This window comes from Furipterus horrens, unplaced genomic scaffold (genome assembly GCF_987537825.1).
Source record: "Furipterus horrens unplaced genomic scaffold, mFurHor1.1.pri manual_scaffold_13, whole genome shotgun sequence".
NCBI classification, from domain to species: Eukaryota; Metazoa; Chordata; class Mammalia; order Chiroptera; family Furipteridae; genus Furipterus; species Furipterus horrens.
In genome coordinates, this window is record NW_028327183.1 from 5658354 (window position 1) to 5681288 (window position 22935).

General features: G+C 50.2%; 1 protein-coding gene across 1 annotated transcript in view; it reads left to right on the top strand.

Moving 5' to 3' along the window:
• FTO (FTO alpha-ketoglutarate dependent dioxygenase) overlaps positions 1-22420 on the top strand; it is a 254429-nt gene extending 232009 nt beyond the window's left edge. The window contains exon 9 of the mRNA XM_090260181.1: positions 22091-22420. Coding sequence (XP_090116307.1) covers positions 22091-22262 — 172 coding nt within the window. The 3' untranslated portion in view covers positions 22263-22420. The remainder of the gene's footprint in view (positions 1-22090) is intronic.
• The last annotated feature ends 515 nt before the right edge of the window (positions 22421-22935 follow it).

A 22935-nucleotide genomic window follows, 5' to 3' on the forward strand; every position in this document is an offset into this window, starting at 1 on the left:
GTTCACTTTCCTAATCCTTACCCTGAATGGAAAGCAACGCGTCACATATGTGTATTTTCTTCCCTGTAAAAAGTAGATCCTCTAAAATGTATTTTTAAAATTGTGATTATGTTACAGTGGTTTCTAGGTACCGTAGATTAGATTTTTATTAAGGGTGTTATTAAGTAACTGGTGTTTCACCAACATCTAATTAAATCTTCTATCTAAATTGAACAGAAAATTATGGGCGAGAAGAAAGCATTTGTAGCAGACTTTATTACAGATAAGACTATTAAAAAAAGACTATTATTTGTTCATCTTAAGAATTCGAGATCAAATTTACAAGCAGCATCCTCATCAAGTTTCTCTTCTGGGCCGTGGAGCTCTGGCCCCTTGAAAGCAACCCATTATCTCCTCCTGCTTTTGATGCCAGTGTCGCTGGCAACACGCCCACTGTTTAAGGTTACTTTCATTAATTAACCGAAAGTTAATTTCTTTGCAAGCAGAATCTCTGATCTCATTATGTTGTCTTTAAAGCTGAAAGCTTCAGGTTTTCTGGCCTCCTTTGATGGCACAATAAAAAAGCATGTTCTTTATCTTAAGGGAAACCATCTCCAGGGTTTAATTTAATAGTCCTTGAAATGGTTACGGCCCAGCCAGGCGGACTGCAATCACATGCCCGTTTTAGAAATCCTTGGCTTTGTCGTGGTTAGAGGGCCCAGTGAGTGGCACAGATGCAGACCTCAGGGCCCCGTGTCCCAGTCAGTTCTGCATTTCACAGCGCCTCCGTAGGGCCCGTGTTGACACCCCCGTGGTGGCCTACCTGGGAACAGACTGCGCCGCTAGCGTCCCCTCTGCCATGCGCCACCGCCAACCGTCTTCTCCTTGGGCCACTCAGAAGTTTCGGGGGGTTGACATTTCGTTGCTGTGTCTTTGCCGCAGTTGGTAAACTGTCTTTTGTTCCCCCGGTTGGAAACGAGGCAGCCCTGGGTGGTGCAGAGAGTTCGGGGAAGTGATTTGGAGGCCGGCAGACCTGGGTTGGAACCGCATTCTTCCCTGGGACTGGCTCTGTGTCCTCGGACGGGTTACCGAACCCCTAAGCCTCAGTGGCCTGATCAGGAAACTTGAAATGATTGCTCAGCGTTAAGAAAACTATATAAAGTAACTGATCCATAGCAGATACTTAGTCCCTTTCCCTTGACAGCCTTCACCCACTGGTATTGGGGGGCTGGCCTCTAGATTGTGGCATCAGAAGGAACGGTTTGGGGAGATGGTCGGACTCCACAGAGCATGTTTGGGGTGGATCCGATGAGCTGGGTTCTGTACTGCCCCAAATGCTCCTTTATAGACTCAGGGCATGGAAACTCCTCTCTGTCTCTCTGAGTTAGCCTCATCCTCGGTGATGAAATCTGGTTGCTTTCTGGAGCATTAAATTCAGTGTGTGGAGAGTGGCCAAATGTCTTTGGAGAGCCAGCTGCCAGGTGTAGGTCACACAGAGGGGACAGGACTCTTCAGGTGGCTCAAGTCTCAGGAGCCGTCCAGCTACATGGAGAAGCCATTTGCACCCCACTGAGTCCAGTGAAGTTGCAAACACACAGCTGGGATTTACAGCGTCTGGGGCGGGAGCGCAAGGGCTGTCGAGGGGGCGTGATGGACGACCAGACACGCTGCTGCAGGAGCCTGGGAGACTGGGCCTGTGCCATCTGCCGACGTCACCTGTACCAGCTCCTAATGAAGGATGCAATTGACTCAACTCGAGCAGGTCATAGTCACTTAGGCAGAAAATCCCAGGTCTTGGGGAGAAAAGTCATGTGCCTCCAGGGCCCGGGGCAGAAGTCAGACATCCAAGGTAATGTATTGGCAAAGATCCTGTCTCCTCGGTGCCTCACTTACAGCTCCCCGTGCTTTTAGGCAGAAATATTGTCAATGCTATTGATTAGTTGATCTGATAATCCAGCGGGCTCCCTGATGTGTTAAATTTCTTACTTTTGCGTGACTTGTCAGTGCGGGCAGAGTGTAGGCTATGGTACGGGGGGGGGGGGGGGGGGGGGACTCTCAGGGGACCCTGCTTAGACTCCACTTCTACAGTGAAATTGCTACAGGCATGACAATTCCAATTATTCTTCTGGCTGTCACATTTAACCCTTCCCAAGACAGTGTTTCCCTAGTCATCCATATTTTCTAACCTTCCTGTAGACAAGGAAAAAAACCCACCACTTTGTCTTCTGCATTGGGCCTCTAGGGTCTTTTGATTTGTTAGCATATACTCCATTTATATGTTTAGATTTTTATTTTTGTTTCTGTATACACTCCAGTCTCTACATCTTCCTTTCCCTCACCTGCTGTCCATGGCAAAAGTCACGTTCACCTTGTTCTTTGTCCTATGCCCATCTTGAAACATCCCATCAGCCATATCCCTTGGTTTAAAAATCCACAGTGACTTGCCCTGGCTCCTGTGGCTCAGTGGATTGAGCATCAGCCTGCGAGCCACATGTCGCTGGTTTGATTCCCAGTCAGGGCACATGACTAGGTTGCACGTCAGGTCCCCAGTTGGGGGCACGAGTGAGAGGCAACCACACAGTGATGTTTCTTTCCCTCTCTTCTTTCCCCTCTCTCTACAAATAAATAAACAAACAAACAAATTAATTACTTAAAAAAAAAATCCACAGTGTGTGGGTATCCAGAGAACGGGTGACCGCGGGGCCAGGAACGGGACTACTTCTATACGGAGCGGAGCGGTGGTAAATAAGCTCGCCCCGCCTTGCTGACGTTTGTCTGTAAGATGTTTATTTGGAGCCCGATCCGGAGTAGCTGGGACCCTAAATCACCTCTGACCCTGACTTTCTTCAGTTGCTTATTCACCCCACCCTCTCTCTGGCCTCAGTCACAAGCTCTTCATCCTCGTTGGAAGGGCATAAAGGGACCCTTGGAAATGCCAGCTCCCGCGTGGATAGGTCACGCCCTCGGCTGCTGGGGCCTACGGTGCCCCCCTCTTTTCTGCCCCAGGTTCCTGCGTCGCACATCTGTCACCCTCTCCGCCTCGGCACAGAGAAGGCAGCCGGCCTGAGCTCCCCCTGCAAAATACCAACAGCAAGAACAACAAGGCCTCCAAGCAGAGCGAGTTCAGCCCAGTTCAGGTTTTCGAAAAGCGAAAAACGAACCCGAAACACCTGAGAAATGACGTTCATCTTGGGAGCCCCAAGAAGCCCTTTAACCCGGGCACCATCCTAGACCACAATTATATACAATTTCGCACTTGACTGGAGCTGTTATCGGAGCAAAAATGACCGTTTTTCCCGCTCGCACTGAACAAACCACGAGACCCAGGTCTCCGGCTGCAGGAAAACGCCGGCTTGCCCTGTTGGCGGGCGTGTGTCCTCAGCGTCCTTGACGGCAGGGCACTGCAGGATCAGAAGAGTTAACAATGGTGTCCTGCTCACAGCAACTGCACAATTACGGGCGAGATTAGCAGAGATGAAAAATTTATTGTGCCAACGCCACACCGGCCTGCAAAACAAAGTGATTTCACCGCGCACTCGCTCTCCGGCTATAATCCTAATGACCGACTCCATTTCACTAATAATAGGAGGAAAACTAATTGCGGCGAGGACAGGACAAATCTTTTTTAATCTGCGTTGTCATCCCAACTAAGTCCCAACCCATCGGTATTAACCTTTGCTGACAGAGTCACATGACGGACATAATTTCTTATAATTTACCAGCTGTGGATCTAACCTTTCGTCATCAAATATTCATAAAGGCAGGGTTCTCAATGATTTTCTGTCTCTCCTCATATTTACAGCTTGTTGTCTTCTTCTTTTTTGCAGTAATTTGGTCACAATTGAAGTCAAACGGAATTAAAGTTAAATGCCTTTCGCGACTCAGGTGCCTAAAAGCAAAGGCTTAGGAGAGGCGCGGTGAACCCCGAGGGAGGAAGCCTGCTTCCCCAAGACCCTTTGCCTCTCAAAGGTGTTTCAGGGGGGCTGCCGCTCCCCTAAAGGGCGAGAGGAAGTCAACCAGAGAATAAAATGCCGTTGCGTCCCCTTGGCCTGCTCAAACGAAGCTCTCTGAGGGCTGTTGGGGGTGGGGGTGGGGTGCCCTGAAGTTAAGTCCAGAGCCCTAGGCCCTCCTGACTTCAGGGCTCGCGGGACCCCCGGGCTGCTCCGTGGCCAGGCCCCGTCCGACCAGGCGTGCCCAGCGGGGCCTGCGATGGCGGACAAGGAGAAGGGCCCATCCGGTACCTGAGAAAACGACCCTGAGTATCTGACGCTGTTCCTGAGAGAAGCATTTTGGGTAGAAAAACATCTGTTTCCACTTTGCATCTTTGTTGCTCTGACAGTTTTCTTAAGAGACACGTAGATGAAAGAAGTTCTGTAAAGCCTGGGTGTTTAAAATTGTTTAAAATAAGACTAGTCCCTGGTCTTTTATTTTCCTTCTTCCCCCTCAAGGCTTCCGTTTCAGCAGGAAAGTCAGACGGACAGCTGGAAGAACTCCCTCTTCCTACTCCCATACTCACGTGACCCTGCCTTTACTGTGCTGGCAGTGGTATGCGCGCCCTAGTGGACCTCAAAGTCCCATATTGCCCAAGCCAGCAATTTCCGCCTCAGTGAGGTCCCAGGACTCTGCCTGGTAAACAAAAAATTAGAACTAAAGCCAGTTAGAGTCTTGAAGAACTAAGTCACATCCTCGGCTAAAGTAGTTCGTTTCTTTCACCAAATATAGTTACTTTACTTTTTAAGTGTTTTTAAATTTTATTTTTATTGTATTCTTTCATTACCATATAGCCCCCTTAGACACCCGCTCCCCGCCACAGTCCCCCCACTCCTGTCCGTGCCCAGGAGCCCTTTTTCCTTTCTGCTCAGTCCCCCCACCCCTTCACCCCTCCCTGCACCCCTTAGCTGTCATCCCGCTCTCTACCTGTCAGTCTGTCTTGATTTTGCCTTTTTGTTCAGTCTGTTCATTCGATTCCACGTAGGAGTGAAACCCTATGACACTTGTCTTTCTCTGGCCGGCTTATGTCACCGAGCATAGTGTTCTCCAGGTCCATCTGTGCTGTCACAAAGGGTAAAAGTTTCTTCTTTTTAAAGGCCGAGTAGTATTCCATAAATTAAAACTTTCAGCAAAGTGCTCCTTGACCGCTACCCCCAATTTCCGACCTTGCCCTTCCAAGTACTTTCCTGCGCATTTACAGACATGTAGATACACGCCCACGGACAAATACACATTTTCCTTGTTTGTCCTACATGAATGGTTATTTTGCTATACAAATCAATATCCAGCTTGCTTTTATTACTCAATAATATACCTTATGCCTGGACATCCCCTTTATTAGAGCATATCATACAAAGAGGTTTTATTCTATTTAATCGTCGCAGAGAAGTCCCTAGTGTAGATATACCGGAGCTTAGTATTATTCCCACAATTTAGGTGGTTTCCAGTTTTTCAATTATTGCAAAACATCATTATCTATTTGGAACTGAGAAAGTTCAAGTAGTTGTTTGACCTTTGCAAATACAGTTGTGAGAAGCTTTGTATTGACCTGCTAGCCCCAAATACTTTTTTTAACATTTTCTACCAAGCCTCGTTTCCTTCCTGATGGTAAGAACAAACCAGTTACGAGACACTGGCTATCCTCAGTGCCCCACAAATAAATGCACCCTCCAGATGGCTGGAACTCAGTGTTTGTGACAAGGGAAAAATGATAATTGGCTGTCAGCAACACCCAAGTACAGCTTGTTATGCAAGGCGCACATTATGATGGTACGTTTCTTGTGACACAGACGCACTGATACGCAAGGACAGACTGTGTCCCCTGGGCCGCGACCGCCCGGTAGGAGAGCCCCGCCCACATGCCTTCCTGTTAGGTTTAGGGAAAAACTCAAAGTTGGGTTAATAGTGCTGTCAAGTAGAGATTTTGCTTTGGGGAAAACCAAGCACTGGCTTGAGAATGGCAGGGGACGTTGGGGCCTCGTTCTCCTTCCGCTCCGTTCCATGCTGGCAACTGGCTCGGTCTCCCCTTCCCTGTTGGGTACTGTTGGGGACATTGAGAGGTTCTTCCAAGAGTTAACAGAAACTAGGAAAAGTAGGTAAATTAGACTTCATCAAAATTAAAAACTTTAAGACATCGAAGAACATTTTCAAGAGAGTGAAAAGACAACCCACAGAATAGGAGAAACTACTGCAGACCAGGTACGTGATAAAGGTTTAACATGTAGACTATGTACTGAAGTCCTAAACCTCAGCCACAAAAGGCAAACAACCCAGTTTAAAAACGGGCCAAGGACTTAATTAGACTTTTCTCCAAACAGGTGGCAGATAGAGAAGGGAGCCACCATTAGGAACAAATCCAGGGGTGGGAGGGACCTGAGTGGGAGCCTCTGGCTTTGTCGACCCCCCTGTATAATTAGATTTGAGAATGAGAACAGGCATTGTTTCAGTAACACTAGGTTAACATCATAAAGTGGTGGTCTTGAGCCAGACTGCCGGGGTTCACATCGTGGCTGCCTCGTACGTGATCTCTGTGACCTTGGGCACATCACATAACCACTCGGTGCCTCGGTGTCCGCATCTGTAAGATGGGGCCAATAATCATGCCAGCCTCGTGAGGCCATGAGCATCCCACGAGGAAAGGACTTCACTAAAAGCACCATCTGGCACAAAGTATATCCTCAATGTTCACAACTATAACCTTCAATAAGAAAAAAGAAGAAAGTTCACAGTGAAGGAGGGACCCGGGGGCCTGGATTCTTGTCTCCTGCCTTTGCCATAAATGTGCCGAGCAAGTCTGTTAGCCTTGCCTTTAAACAGAGGGGGTTACGAGATAACAGTAGCTCCGAAGAAGAGAGGTTCTGTCAAATTTGAAAGAGCTGGCCATGGCTGTCAAAACACTACCCGGCTGAAAAATGAGAATCCCCTCCCTTTTCGGAGAGCACGTCAGATTCTTTGCCATTGACTCTGTTCCTTCATCTTCATACCGTTCCTGCTACGGAGAAATAATTCACAGACTCACTCACTGGCTGTCGAAAGACCTTTCTCCTGGGAAGGAACTTCATAAATCATTTTAAGTTAGTGGCCATAACTCCCAGGTGCCTACAGGAGACCAACCGGCAAAGGACATTAAGTTGGACCAGTTAGATTGCTTCTCGTCTGTAGTTGCTGGCCTCCTGAACGAATCTCTCCCAGAAGGCTGTTCACGTGACCAAGCCCAGGTGGAACTGTGAAGAAGGTGAAATCGGGCTTTGGAGACCCCTGCCTCTTCCTGGGTCCCCAGGGAGGGCAGAGCCCACGTTTGTCTCTGTCTTACTAGGAAGCAGTGTGCTCTATCTGAGGAGTGACTTCAAATATTATCCTCCTGAAAGTAGCTGCATTTTTAAACGACTTTACCTCTTCCCCCACAACCGTAGATTTGAAAAAAATCAATGAATGGCATAGTCGGTGGCATTGGTTGGAGGCCAGAGCGAGAGATATTGTTGGAGGGAAGGCTGAACTGGCACCTCTCCGTTCATACCACGCAGGCCGGCCACTTGCTGATGGCACTTAGACATCTGGCCCTGGCCTTGCAACTTACTGGTAGGGCTCTTTGGGCACGAGGACCTTCGCAAGCCAGTCTCCAGTTAGAAAGAACGATTTGAATTAGGAGCAGCAGCAAGCGTCCCAGGTCTTGTGGTCTAACCTACCAGCTAAGCTGCAGAGAAAGCATAAGGTATCCTGTGCCAACCCTAGGAGGACCTGACTGCAGATGTGTTCATCCCAAATGTGCAAATTCTAACTTCCCAGTCTGCTTGGAAGCCAGGCGTGGGGACAGCGGGTTCCAGCAGCTAATCGAGTCCTAGCTGCGCTGGCCTGATGCACCACCGCGCCCTGGCCGGCCCCGCTGCCCCCGCTCCTGCTCAGAGAGGAGCCCAGCCTCTCCGTTCCCTGGCCTGGTCTCAAAGCTGCAGAGGTGACTCGTCGCTTGCGGGCCTCTTGCTCCCAGACTCCTCTAGCGTGACATTCTGCACAAGCAGGTGTTGTCCTTTGATTTCTTAGAACCTTCTGGATTTTTGGCAAAGAAGAAGGCATCTGGGATCTGCAGAGGGCCTAAGGGTGCCTTCCCTGCACAGAGACACTCTCGTCGGCCACCCCACCTCCATCCCTAACCGGCATGTGGCGAGAACGTGGCCTCACTCATTGACCTCAATGGAAAAGACCTCCTTCCTGGGGCCGGGGCCTCTGGCTCGAGGTGGCCAGCGCTGGACAGAACTCCAGGGCTCTGCGGCTGCCTCAGCCTCACAGATGAGAAAACGCTCCTTAGGGGCCCTTTCAAGGCCACCCCACAAGCAAGTGTGAGACATTGCATCAGCCTGTCGAGGATGAGGGAGTACGGACTGTGTGTCATAAATAGATAATGGCTTGTCTCTGGGCCGGCGTTGTCCTCAGAGATGCCCAGGTGGAAACGCCGGCCTTGTGATGATTAATGAATAAACCCACCCGGTTAAGCCGCAGTTTGGAGGCCACGCGGCGACCCTAAGGCGGTCTCTCTGGCAACACGTCCCTCCTGTCCGAGGCACCGATGGGCTGTGTCCGCCGGTGGCATTGCTGGCAGCCCAATGCAGACTTCAGTGGGAGGGTTTCAGAATCTGGTCTGCATTCTATTGAAGTGCAATTTTTAAACACTCCTTTCAGACCAAGTCATTTTAGAAGCAAGGGCAGCGCTGACTCAGAGGCCCGCTCAGCCTTCCGTGGCTCCCGGCAGATAGGGTTACCCCCCTTCCCCAGCCGGAATCCGCGGCCCCGGCGAGAAAGAGGGTGGCGTAGATTGGATGGGAGCTGAGTCCTGCAGATACACATCGGGTGAACTTAGCAACACATTATTCCTTCAGAGCCCTCCCTCCTCCTGGGTCCGGCGTGGGGAGTGGCCACTGGGCCAGGGAAGAGCCTTCAGGAGGATATTTTTGTTTCATCAACCGAAAACTGTGTGTAGATTGAGCTTAAAAGTTTGCTCTTCTCAAATGACCCAATTCCTAGGTAAATGAGAGGCTTTCTGCCGAGCACTGGGACAGAGATCCTATCCCTCCTCTGCTGAAACCCTTCAGCAGTCTCCCATCTGAGAGTAAAAACAGGCTGTCCAGTGGCTCCCAAGACCCTGGCCCTCTCTGACCCCATCCCCTCCCTCCCTTGTCACCCTTGTCACCCACAGTGGCCTCCTTGCTGTCCCTTGAGCAGCAGGTGACTCAGGTGATTCACCCTCGCCTACAGTCCCCTCCCCCGGGGTGGACACCAAGCCTCCCCGTCGGTTCTCTCATCAGGTCCCCGTTTGATTTGCTCCAGACACTTCGCTGTGGCGGAAATTATCTCCAGGTCTACTTGCTTACGTTGGGTGGCAAAGAATACCCGTGCCTCATCCTGTCCCCATTCTTTCCTTCGTCCTTACTGTGGAATCCGGGTTTTGATGGAGGAAAGAGGAGAGGGTAGGGTGTCCAGTTGAAAACCTACACTTCCCGCCTCTTCTGTGTAGCCCAGCAGCCAAGTTCCAGGCGGCGAGACCGGGGTGGAGGGCGGTCGGCCATCCTCGAAGAGAGGAGGTCCGGGCATATTTTACTTCTCTCCTTTCTTCTGTTCCCTGCCGGGGACTCCAGAACCAGGGGCTGGAGACCCTGGATTGTGAGGCGGCCTCACGGATGACAGCCATCAGCTAAGGAGGCAGAGCAGAAAGGCGGGTGGAGGAGCCTGGGGCCTGGATGGCTGTGGACTGCGGTCATGGGACCGCCTTAAACTTCTTTCATGGGCAAGACAAATAAGCTTCCGTGTGCTTTAGCTGCGGTCATTGCTAGTCCCTCTTGGCGGCAGCCAAACGCAGCTCCCCTCTGACACTCATGCTTATTGTCTGCCTTCCCCCGGCCTGGCTGGAATGTCCATGAAACCTGGAACTCCGTCTCGTTCGCCGCTGTAGCTCTAGAGCCTGGTGCCTAGGCGATGCTTATGGAATGAATGAATGGATGGATGAGTGAGTGAGTGAATGAATGAACGGATGAACGCATACACACACGGAGCAATAACAAAACCCCGTCTGCCAAATCCTGCTCTGTCATCAGGCAGGTACTTAGTAAGTGACATTGAGCTGTTCATTCTTGATCCCTGACCCAAGTAGCAGATATTCATGGGGGCCAAGGCAACGCTGATGTCTAAGTGTTAGCTGCAGAAACAGCCGTCCGTTCCCGGGGGAATAGAATGTGGATTTGCTGTGGATTTTACACGAGGACATCTCCACCATCTTTCACGCTCGAGGGCCTTGTCAGCGCAGCAGCCTTGATGCTTGCCCTTCTACGGAAGAGCCGGGCTGAAATGTAATTCGGTTTCTATCCCAGCACATGCAGATGGAGCGGTTTATTACCTCTAATCCTGACGTGCAATGGCAGCTTGGAGAACCTAGGGATTCTTCCGCTGGAGAGGGAGAGTGCCCAGTGGGATCTATGATCCATATGTCGAATCTCTGAGGGGTTTAGAGCTGGCCTGCAAAAATAGTTTTTGAATCGGAGTAACAGTGACTGGTACTACTTCCAAGTCTACCAACAGAGGAAGCGCAGCTTAGTAGAAAAATCCAGGACTGTGAGTAACTGGTGGGGCACCAGTCCCAGTGATGTGACTGACTCACTAAAAGTGAGGCCCGGAGCAAGGCTTCCACCTCCTCAGGCCCCAAGCTGATCGAACATGTCTCTTTCCTGCCCTAGTAGTGTAGGTCACCTGAGACAAGGTCCCTGGAGGTAAACTGTGATGCTTATATACGAAATCCCAAGTTTTTAGAGATGGGAAGAACCTGAGGGATTGTTTAACCTAATGCTCTATTTTACAGATCTGAATATTGAGGGCCAGAAGGTCAAGGTTTTGCCCAAGGTCACGGGATGAGGGAATGGCAGCGCTGGGGCTTGACTTCCCAGACCAATGCTCCTCGTACCATGACCTCCTCCACATCAGAGGGTAATAACAGCATTGTTATTATTCCTCCTTTGATTGTGCCTGGGTCTTCACTGTCGTTGTTACGAAAGTGGTCATGTCACTGGGAAATTCGTTCCGTGTTGAGGTATCGCCCAGAGGCAACTTGCTTTCGGTCATTTGTGCATTCCACCATGTTTATTGTGGCCGCCACGGGCAGACTGTGCTCTAGGATTGGAGGGCGTGGACAGAAACCCCTGCCTTCAGGGAGCTTATCACACACACACACACACACACACACACACACACACAATAGTATCAAGTGTGCAAAAAAGCGCGGCAGAGAAAGAAAATGGGGCGAGCTGGGGCTGGAGGAGAAAGGAGGGGGCGATGTTCCTGTCTTAAGTCAAGAAAGGCCTTCCAGATTGGCTTCTGTTTAAGCAGCGACCTGAAGGGTAGGGGAGCAAGCCACAGGGATGTATTAGGGGAGGAGCTTTCAGCGTCGAAGAAACAGCAGGTGCTAATCGCTAGCGTGTTCTTCGCCTGCTGGAGGAAGAGCAGACAGGCCGACATGACTGGAGCGAAGTGAGCAGACAGACACTCAGGCAGGAGAGGAGGTCAGAGAGTCAGGGATGGGAACAGTGGGCTAGGTCACGGGGATGTGTGGACCCCTGTAAGGATTTTGACTTTTACTTCACTTTTAAATCAGTGCCCAGCATAAATGCATCAGAAGACGTGATAGGATGTCTTTGCAAAATTGGCGTTTTAGTTTGGCCCACTGCTTTCCCCCTCATTCTGAATTGGGGCCGCCTCACTCCCGGTACTGGGCTCCCCTGAGTTTCCCCCTGCCGGTGCTCTGGCCCTGTTAGTGAGCGCGCTCACGGAAGAGAAGAGAAACCAAGGCCCGGTGGCCTCTCGTTCTGAGGAAGGCTAAAATGAACTTGGGGGAGGATTCTCGGCATCCAAGAGCCAATTAAGCAGGGTCCACAGAAGCATTTGTAAGATCAGCAGTGCAGTGGAAATAGACTGACAGGTGAGCAGATGGGGGAGCCATCAACCCCGATTTATTTCACAGCTTACCACTCAGATGAGCGTTCCTGAGTCAGAGCAGCTGGCGCTTTGTTCTGTGAACCATTGTCCTTTGCTGGGCCCATTTCTCAGGACTGCCCATGGGTTATGGTCCAGTGGCAGTCTGTCCGTCAGTCTTTGGCTTTGCAGGGGAAGATCCCTTGTAGAAAACAAGCTCTTGGTGTTAACCAGATTTCTCTGGAATGTCTGCGTCTCCCATGGGTTACGAAGTTTCTAGATTCTGGAAATCAATGATGTTAGTCTCTTAGCTTTCTTCTTCATAACTCTTCGTGACCTACGTGCCTGTCCTTATCTGATTCTGAGTAAGTGGAATTGAACCAAATAGCCCCAAATTAAAATCTTCAGGTTTCTCGAGAAGAAACATTTCTAAGCAACATTACAGAGCATCAGACAATCACAGCTGCCTTGAATTTCTGATCGCTAAGTTATTCTGGAATCCTTCTGAAGTCTGAGACGGTCTCATGCAAACTGTGCTTAAGTTTCAAGCAACAGGGAAGTCATGAAATTTGGAAAGGGTTATCTTTTGTCAATCACGGTCCTTTGTGGGGTGCTGTGCTGACAGAGGACAGCGGAGAGACCGTATTTTGTGGCTGAAAGGAGGGCTTGCTATTACCCGGTGGGGATTTTGTTCCCATAATTGCATCAAATTGGACCGTCTGCCACGTTGCAGGTACAGCATTAATGTCACTCATTAAGTCACACGCCTGTACGCCTCTCCTCCCAAGGCAAGGGCACTGGCAGAATATATTTTCTTCCAAAGTGTTTGTTTTCATTGTTGCCCTTTAAAAATAATGAGTTCATTCTATTCCCTTGCAAGGAGAGTTACTCTAGACCGCTTTGAAATTGTATATCTTTTGTTGAACGCATTGCTGCGGAGGTTCCATAGCTTTGTGTGCTGGGGAACCCAACCCGGCCCCTCCGAGAGCTCCCCCCCAAGCCGCTCGGACTCGATACATATAATCGTCCAGCCTACTTGACCTTTATATTGTTACCCTCGGCCAGGTAGAAGTCATGCAAGTTTCAGGTGACCCTATCATGTGACCAGAGATCAGAGGTCAGCGGCTCCTAAATGGTCAGCTGTCAAGGTAGCCCATTCATGGCGATCATTATGTAACTGACAAGCCGACAAATGAACCTGGGGATGAAATTGTTCTCCACCCGCCACGGCCCCGCGGGGGGCCAAGCGGTCTCACATGGTCAGCGGTTCCGCGGGCCTTCGGAGTCCCTGATGCAGGAGGAAGGGCTGCAGGAGGCCTGTCCTCAGTGCTGGGCCCTTCGAAGTCACAGTTGCAGGGACAGAGTGCCGACCCCGGTGAATTTAATGTGAGTTCTGCAGGGACCCCAAGACCTCCCCCTGTGTCCCCCCTCACCCCCACATTCCGCCTGCAGCAGCTTTGACGCCCTTGGTGACAGGTTCACGGACGGACCTGATCCGAAGAGCAGCGGTGACACTTCAGACAGATGGGACCCTCGCTGGAGAGTCTGGCCCCGGAGCTCAGGGCCTTCACAAAACCATCTTTTTAAGCAGGGGCCCGCTGTGGTTCTTTTGTGGTCTATATTTTGGAAAAGGACAAAGAACTTGGGATTTGGAGGCGGAGAATTTTGCCAAATCCCGACTGTCCTTTGTTGAGCTGTGGACTCCGGGTTGAGTTAGTTTGCCTTCCGGGCCTCCGTCTCCGTTCTGAGGACAAACATGGAACGAGAAGATGTACGCGGTGCCTGGCACTCAGTGGTTCGTGCCGGCTCTTTGGGGTGTTTTTATTAGCACCATTCCTAGCCCTTCGGTCTGAGAGGAGATGTCATTGCATGAGATAGAACTTCTTTACAGCATCCCATATCCACAGAAACCTCTGAAAAACCTGTGGGGCAGGTTCAGGGGGGAAGGAGATGTGTGGAGTATACGTTTTAGTCACGTGGGCTGAGGTGTCAGGGCCTGGCAGAAGCGGCAGGTGTCCACGGTAGAAGGGAAGGTGGCTGGCATGGCCCTGGGCCTGGGAAGAAAGATTGGACATGCCTTGGAGGAAGTCCAAGACCAAAAAGTGTGCCTGACTTTTATACTAGAAGAGAGGCCCTTGTGACCCATGTCTCTATATCTCCTGACCTCCTGGGGGTACTGTGGGGACACACCCCTCAGTACCCCTCACCCCAAGGTCTTCTCCTCCTTGGTGGAGCCTTTGACATAGACCAGAGGAGGTCTTACCGGTGACCAGGAGGATGGGACAGCCTCATCAAAGGAACTGTCTTCTTGGAATCCCAACTTGGAACTCTAAATGTTCTTCTTCAATCAACAACTCAAAACAAACACCTCTGCTATGCATGGTTATTGGGCTATGTGGTACATTCATATTATAGGTCAGAGAAAGGGTAGGTAGTATTGGTAGTGAGGAGCAGACCTGGGAACTGTGGGAACCATTGTTACCATAGAAAATGCAGTTTGAGTTCCAGATCAATGTGCTGGACACAGCCATGGCCAGGAGCGGGGCTTTGTTCTAGCCCCTTCTCCCCTCAGCAAGAAGAACAGGATAGACCCCCAGTGGGCGCCCCCTAAATAGTCTGATTGGTCAACTGAGATCCAGACAAGCCGGTTATCGTGCCAAATGGCACAATGATTTTTTGAAAACTGGCTGGTTGCCCATGTGGCTCAAGGACATTACCTTGATGTCCAAATGCGTTCCGGGGACATTTAGCTTTTAAAATCCCTGTGAAGGCTCTCTTACCTCTTCCCTGAGGTGGGAGGCCCAGAAGTAGAGTCTTAGAGACCTTGAAGTTAAGTCAAGTCTAGCTTTTCAAGGGGTCAGGGTTGAAATATACTACCTGCTAAATAGGTATATTGACCCAAGAAATTTTTTTTTTCTTTTAAATGAAGCTGACCCATGGACTAGGTTTTGACTTTTCCCTACTCTGCTGTGTGTTGACTTAGCTGATCTGGAAACATGAGCATGTGCCATGGAGGCAAGAGGCCAAAAGCCTTTCCAAGGGAAGGGGAGCGCACTCTTTGTTGAAACTCAGTGAGGCATTGCTTTGGGGTAGCGGTCCTGCAGTGGGGAAACTGAGTTATACAAATTTAACAAGCTGATTGCATAAAACACCTGTGTCAAAGGAGCCCCTTGGGATAGAGATGATAAGGAGCTATTATTTGCCGTGGGGTCCACAGTAACAAAAAGTCCCAGAAGGCAGATTATGAATTCATTAACTCACTCTCCTCTTTTCAAAGGATTTAGAGTATCCAGGGTAAGATGATTATAAACAGGACTGTATATTCTTCTCACCACTAAGACAGATCATTTGGAGCAAAGCACAGTGAGACCAGAAAAAAACAGTATAACGGGGCAGCCCCTTAGCTCAAGGTTAGATTTGAGATGTAGTGTTTAAGGTAGACACCATAGAGAGTCAAAATCACGCGTGGAAATCCCCGAACCTGTACCTAAAGCGCTGTCGGGGATTTAGACACCATGCTGTGTGAAAAATGCCTATCTTTTTTTTTTTTTTCATCCTTACCGAGTTCATGCTTACTGGTTTTAGAGGGAGGGGAAGGGGGAGAGAGAGGGAGAGACATCGATCGGTTGCCTCTTGTACGTGCCCCAACCGGGGACCACACCCACAACCTTTGCTATGCAGGACGATGCTCCAACGGAGCCGCACTGGCCAGGGCAAAACCCCTATTGTCAAACATTGCAATCGCTCCGCGGGTCAGGATGCTGCGGCTCTGATGGACCCGGAGAAGCAGAAGAGCAGAGAACATTCCACTCCACGTGGGTCTCAAGCTTCCTCCCTGTACAAGGCTGTTAAGGAGACCGTCCTCCTTTTACCTGTTACTCCCCGCTTTCCCCACGCTGATTGGGTTCTGCAGCTGAACGCAGATTTGATCTGACGCCACGCCCGTGGATTCCGTGCAAGCGAAGCCTGGGCTGTTTGAGGGGGTGCGCCTGATGCAGCAACACCCCAAGGGTTCCTGGGGAACATGAGCCGGAAGGACGGACGGCTCCTCGTTGTCAACTACAGTTCTGGGACAAACCCCGACTCGGAGAAGAGGGCTGCTTTTCCGTCGTTGGACGTGTTCTGAGGCCGTTTGTTAGGTGGCTCTCATCTACAGAAGGGTGGCCTCTTTGATTTTACGTGGGAACGTGACAAGCCCTCCGGCCAACACCGTGTGATCAGTCACGTTGTAACACCAGGGCCTGTCTCGTGCAGGAAAGGGAATGCGGGGGCATAATTACACATTTGTGTGGTACTTTACATATTTTAAAGGGCTTTTATGTGCATTATTTGATTTTTATCTTCACGTAAGCCATGAAGCCGAGCTGCATTAACTTCATTGAATGGGTAAGGCCATGAAGGGATGAAGAGGGCTTTCTCTGTGTTCCCCCAGGAATTTAATTAAAAGTCTTGTAGTTTATGGTCTTAAAAGAAGAACGTGTATCTTTTATTTCTATAGACGTCTTATAGATGATTATGTAAGAAAACGTTTCATCAGTCATTTGCTGTAATCATCATCTTTCTAGAAATATGGAAATTAAAAAAACATGTTATGTTTCTTTCTTTCCCCTGACATGGCTGGGAACCTCCTGACTATCTAACCCTGGCAAGAAGAGCTGAATAGTTGGGGACAGGGTCCCTTTTAGTCCAAATGGAAGTGCATGGAAAAGACGGAGCCTGGTGGGAGGGGCGGCCAGCCAGATGCCCAGGGTGCGGCCCAACCCCCACTCTCCCACTTACCAAGGACTGTCCTTCACTGCACATGGGGATCGGACACCTACCTCCCATCTCGGGTTATTGCGAAAACCAAATCATGTAATTGTTATTGTGATCAGGAGTTGCTAACTTCTTTCCCATTAAAGAATTCTCTCCTGGAGTTCTATTTTTTCTTTTCTTTTCTTTTTTTTTTTTTTTTTTTGTCTTCTCAATGACTTATGCTTGGTACTATTTCTTCGCCAAGGTCTAGTTTTTTGTACTTTTTAAAAGCTCGCTGACCCTGATGAATCCTTCGCAGGAATCATTTCTCCTGAGATCTTTCTTTATCGCTTCATCAAGAGTAACGAACACACTACCTGCCCTTCTTTATTTGTGACAAAATTTAGCGACAAGGAGGAAGACCGTATGTGTTTTCTTAAAATCAATGGCCCGCACATTACTGTAAAACCTATTGATTAAAAACACAGTCTGGTGCTAGTCATTTAGGCTGTGAAATGATGCAATGAGGGGAGCAATTTCTCCTCTGACTCTTGCATTAACCTTTTATTGACTGCTTGCCTACCCATAATTAACACACACTTTAGCTAAAGTGGTTAATTTTAGCGTGGTGACCAGTGTCCACTAATGTAGCTGTAATCCCGGTCACCCGAAGGCAAGTGTCGCCCTGGGGGGGACATCAGCGGGCAGTGGCCCCCCTGAGGTGCACCTGGCAGAGGGAGGGGGACACTCCGGACAGTCGTTTGCTCACGGGCCACCAAGAGGACACCTGTCCTTTGCCTCTTCCCCTTATGTCACTGAATCGTTCAGGGAGAACCATTCCGAAGTAGCAAGAGTTTGCGGGTGGCTTACAGAGCTCCTTGCATTGAAATAATGTGGGTTTGGGAGGGAGAGAGAGGAAGCATGAATGATTTTCCATGGCTCCCTTGAAAGGCTTCATGAAAGGCTTCCTGAGTTGATTCGTATTTATCTGCTACCCCTAAGCATTGAAAAATAAGATGTTTCTTCAGGAGAGGAGACGAGAAGACAAAACGGAAATGGGGAACTACTTTCTTACTGTTGAGCTGGGTTCAGAGTGATCTGCACTCCTTGGAAACACTGGGGAAAATTCTAACTTCCTTTAGAAAGATCACGCAGTTCTGTTCATTAACACAGGCTTGTTTTCATGCGAAGGCCGGTGTGGATGATGCCAACACTCTTGTTTTCGGCATAGAAACCTGTCCCAAGTAGGAGCATTATTTGAACCAAAAACAAAAGCCAGGGTTCCGTGCTTTTCGACCCAGATGACCTCTGCACACCCTGCACTGGGTCAGCATCTCGGTTTGATGGGAGGACCGTCAGCATCCACCAGGCAGGCAGGGCCACGCGGTGGGCATTGGTAAAGGCAGAAAGTCGCTGAGTGTGGGGAAGGCATGGCCTGCATGACAGCCAGGACGCCGGGTTGCAAGTGACAGGAAAACCCAGCGCCGACCCTCACCGCTCCTGAACCTGAGAAGGTCTGAGCCTGCCTCGCCACTGAGGCAGCTGCTCCGTCTCTCCCAGGACCCAGCCCCGTGCTGCAGAATCGCAACATGACCATGGCAGCTCCAGATGTCACCTCCTCGTTGTCCACAGAGCAGGGGGTTAGAAAGTCTCTTCCCTTCGCTCCGCACCAGTCCTCTGATTGTCTCTCCTTACTTTCGTCCCCACCTGGGTCATGGGCCTTCCCCCAAACCACTCCCTGCGGCTGGGAGAGTGGGGTGTACTAGTTACGGTTAACTAGTCATGGCCGTCCCCTGACTCCAGCGTCGGGGCCCATCCCACTCACACCCCTAAGCGTGGGGGAGGCTGGATTTGCAGGAAAGTTAGAACCCTCCCTGCGGGAACGGCAGAAATAGACACAAGACGACACATGGCCACCAGTCGGTATTTCTAAAACATTTCCCGAGAGAAGGTGGGGCCCCTTTGTTTTGCCAGGGCCTGTTGAGTATATGTGCTGAGAAATAACCCGACCTATTTCCTCTCAATGCCGCTCAGAAAGTCCGCGACAGTGCCTCTTCTTGACGCCAGGTCTTCCGGAACAACTGCCCAGTCCGTCTGAATCTGAGCATCCTCTCCCATCCCTGCAAAGTTGTAGCAGCCGGAGCACAGAAGCACCCCCATCCTGGAATGCCGCACCGCGATGGGGTTCAGGCACAGGCTCAGTGCGATTCAAGCCAGAAAAAAGATGCTTCTCTATCTCCAGAGCTTCCCTGAAAATGCACCAGCCCAGAGGGAGGGGCCTGTCACGGGGGCAACAAGCAGCGGCCCTGCTGGCATGTCTCATCGCCACTGGTACCCAGTAGAAGTAATAACGGCACTAACGGTATTTCATAATGACTGAGGGCTTCCTATGTGCCGGGCAGCGTTTGAAGCTCTCCGCCTGTACTGTTGAATGGATTCATTCAGCCTTCGCGAGAACTCCTTTAGTAAGGGACGATCACCATCGTCATCTTCGTTCCCACCTGACGCACAGGACACGGAAGCTCCGCCAGGGTAAGACGCTTGCCCAGATGTCATGCTCCCCGCCAGCAGCGCTACAGGTGTCCGGGGAGCGCATTCTGAACCCCGGTCCTTCGACCTCCCGGCTTCTCCGCCTGAGAAACCGAGACGGAAGAGCGGCAGAACGAGTGGTTTCAGCAAAGAAAATTCGGGTCAGGAATTCTCATCCTTTCTTTTTCAGTCCCGCAGTCTGGCGTGATGCTGAACCAGACACCACATAATGATCGGAGTCGGGGTGACTGTCCTTTCTCGGAGGTACATATTTCACCTCAAACAACAAGCCCTCTGCTGGGCCCCAGATTTGGCAATTGGCAAGGCTCGCAGGGCATTAAAGCCAGAGCTTTAAAGCAGCCTCGAAAGATCTAAATTAAGGCCCCTAAGAGACCCAGCCAGGGGTTCTCCCTTTAGCCCAGAGGGAGGCATCGAATATGCCCAAGTCCCAGCCCCTCGGGGCCCCCATGACCAGGAGGCAGTTCCCACAGCGGCGGAAAATCAGGAGACCACCCCCCCGCCCCCCGCCGAAGGAAGAGCCAGCGGGCTTGGGAAGCCTCTCCACCACGCACGGCCCAAGCAGGCCTCGAAAGCAGGTTGTGATATTTTCAACACTTCCTCTGAGTGGGGGAGCAAAACCTATCTGACGGGGGGAAAAGCGCCTCTATTGACACACCTCCCGATATTCTGATATTCTCGGTGGGCCAACACTCATCACAGCCCTTTAATCTGCCAACCAGGATAATGTGTGCGCCGATCATTGCTCCGCCGCGAGATTGAGATGCTTGATTTGGAATAACTTCTCCTGCCTCGCCGATGGAGCATTACCCTCTGATTCCCAGGCAGAGAAGAAAGCACAGTTTAAGAAGCTTTGCTCAGTTTTTTGTAATTAGTCTCGGCTTCCCTTGAATACTAATTTCCCCCGTCCCTTCCGGGAGATTCGGGGGCTGTCTCCAGGACTGCACAGAGGCACCCTCAGCACCGCGGCAAGCAAGCGGCCGCGTCTCCAACACCTACTCTTAGGGAGTCTGCCGAGCGCACCCTCTGTTCTCCGGTGCTGTGTGTGGGGCTTATCAGGGCGCACAGTTTAATATTTATGCTAAGAGGATTGTCAAAAGCAGCTTCTGTTGCTTTAATTCTTGTTTTAAATAAATAATGAGAACATTTAAACACATTACTCTTCCTGGGGCCCTGAGGTCAGCTAATCTTATTATTTATGAAGTGATGTGCTACAGAATAGTACTTAGTGCATGTTAACAGACGCTATTATCAGGGCCCGATGCGGGGAGCCGAAGATATATTGGAATGTTACGTGTAATGTACGACGGACTGAGTGCCGGGGATGCCGGTAGAGCAATTAAGCACACGAGAAAATAGGTGTTAAGTTGAAGTATGTTTTCCTGGGGGAGATCCCCTCACCATTAATAATTCCCCAGAGAAGATGTCTTTTCATTAGGAGCCTTCTCTCCCATCACGCTTGGAAAAAGGGCCGGGGTATTCCATTCTTTTGAGCTCTTCCTCGTTGGTCCTACACAGAAGACGGATAGCAGGCAGGGCCATCACTTCACTGATTTAGAGAACTATGCAGAGAGCGTGGGGCAGAGGGGAGGAACCCACGCGACTCTTCTAAATACACTCACAGTACAGATGGTCCCCAACTTAGGATGGTTTGACTTCTGATTTTTCTTTTTTGACTCTACAGTGGTGTGGAAGCGATACGTCTGAAAAATCCGGGCGTGAGATAGTCATCGCTTTATTGTAAAATAGGCTTTGTGTCAGATGGTGAGCCCCACTGGACGCTAATTCCGTGCTCTGAGCCCATTTAAGGGAGGCCTGGTGGAGCGAGGGCGGCCGACAGGTTAGGTGGATTAAATGAATTTTCGACGTCACAATATTTCTAACGTATAACGTATAACAGGACGTAAGCGTCTTGCCAAGTCAAGGAGCATCTGAGTCCTTAGAGCTCATGCGCACACGCCACCCGCTTGTGCTATAGGAGAGCAGAGAGGCTGTTCCTTCTCTGTTGCAATTTGGGTTTCCTTCTCTCTCCTCTTTTTTTCTTCCAGATAAATAAAGCTAAAGCCAATTTTAAACAAGCTGGTCGAGATGCCCGCCCAGGTGTGGGGAGGCTGCCTCAACCTTTTCCTACCAGGCTATGCGGCAGACACATCTGATAATTAATTTCTCTACTATTGATGAATAATCCATTTAATAAAAACCATGATTTAAGTGTTTTCCTTAGGGAGTAACTCTTGCTAGCCTCTTAATTTAATTTTGTGGAAGTTTTCCCCTACTTATTCATCAGCGGAAATGATTATTAACCTCTATTTGCATATATCCTTATAAATTGGTCTCTCTCCTTGGACTGCCTTTTCCCGAGCACAGCAAGCTGGGACGCTTGTAAATCTCTGGGATCTGCAAAGTCAATCCTGGCCTGTAATATTGTTTAATCTATTCTTGGACGTTTTAATGCAGTAAATTTAATTTAATCTTTCCCGGTAATCTAGTAATACATTGAAATCCCACAAACATTTAAATCTGATAATGGCTAAATCACACACTTCAAACAACAGTTGAGATAATGAAAATATAATTCACCGTTTTAAAGGCAGAGTAACTGAATTTCCCTGACGATGGGTTTCTCTGAAGCCACTGGAAAGAATAGAAATCTGGGAGTTGGGGAGAGGGAAAAAAAAAAAAAACACCCCGGAAGAAGTTCCAGTGCCGTTCAGAACAACTCTTCCTTTCTGTAAATGCCCGCTCTGTGCCTCACAGGGCCGCTCTTCCCCACCACCGCCACCAGCACCACGGAGGATTGTCTCTGGAGCACTTGGCCGTGGGGTCTTCCTGGAATTTCGGGTCTTCCTGGAATTTCCTCCCACGGATGAACTGCCTGTTCTTCCTCTTCCAGATGCCAGTCCCGAACGGCTCACGCTTTGCCCGCGGACCAGAAGCCCGAGTGCCGGCCGTACTGGGAGAAGGACGACTCTTCGATGCCGCTGCCGTTCGACCTCACAGATGTCGTCTCGGACCTCAGAGGTCTGCTCCTGGAAGCGAAGCCCGAGGGGGAGCCCAAGCCTTAGGTGGGAGACGAGAAAGCTAGTTTTGGCTTCTCTTCTCCATCCGTCCCTGACGTGGGCCTGGGCAAGGGCTCTGCCTCTAGATTGCAGAGCCTAGGGGCCAGTTAGAACCCGCAAGGGAAGACAGCCCATGAGTATCATTAATACAATGTTTGAAAACTGCCCAGTGTCATAATCTGCTTCGGTGTCAAAACAAACACACACCGCCCCCCAAATTTATTCCCCACTTGGATTTTTAATGTGAGCCGTTCAGCTCCCAAGGCCAAGGTCAGTGACAGGGGTGAACCTAGCCTGTGACAGAGCCTACCCTACTTTCTCCCTTCTTAAGCCTTTACAGAGACTCAAGAGCAGATGACTCTAGCGTTAGCGGGGGGGGGGGGGACCACAGGACTTAGAGACAGCCAACCCGGTTTCTCACCGCACTGCTTAGAGCGACAGCGCCCAGTGTGGCAGCCCCCGGCTGCGTGTGGCTTCTTAACTGGAAGTCCCCCTTTAATGGTAACTAACAATGCAGCTCCTCACTGGTGCGGCTGCCACTTCAGGTGCTAGACGGCCACAGGCGGCCACTGACTCCTGCAAAGTCATAGCCCGAGAGCAGGACATCCTCTGCCCTGTTCTCTGTAGCTGCTGCCCTAGAGGCGAAGGAGATTAGAAAGACAAACAGCTCCTGGAAGAG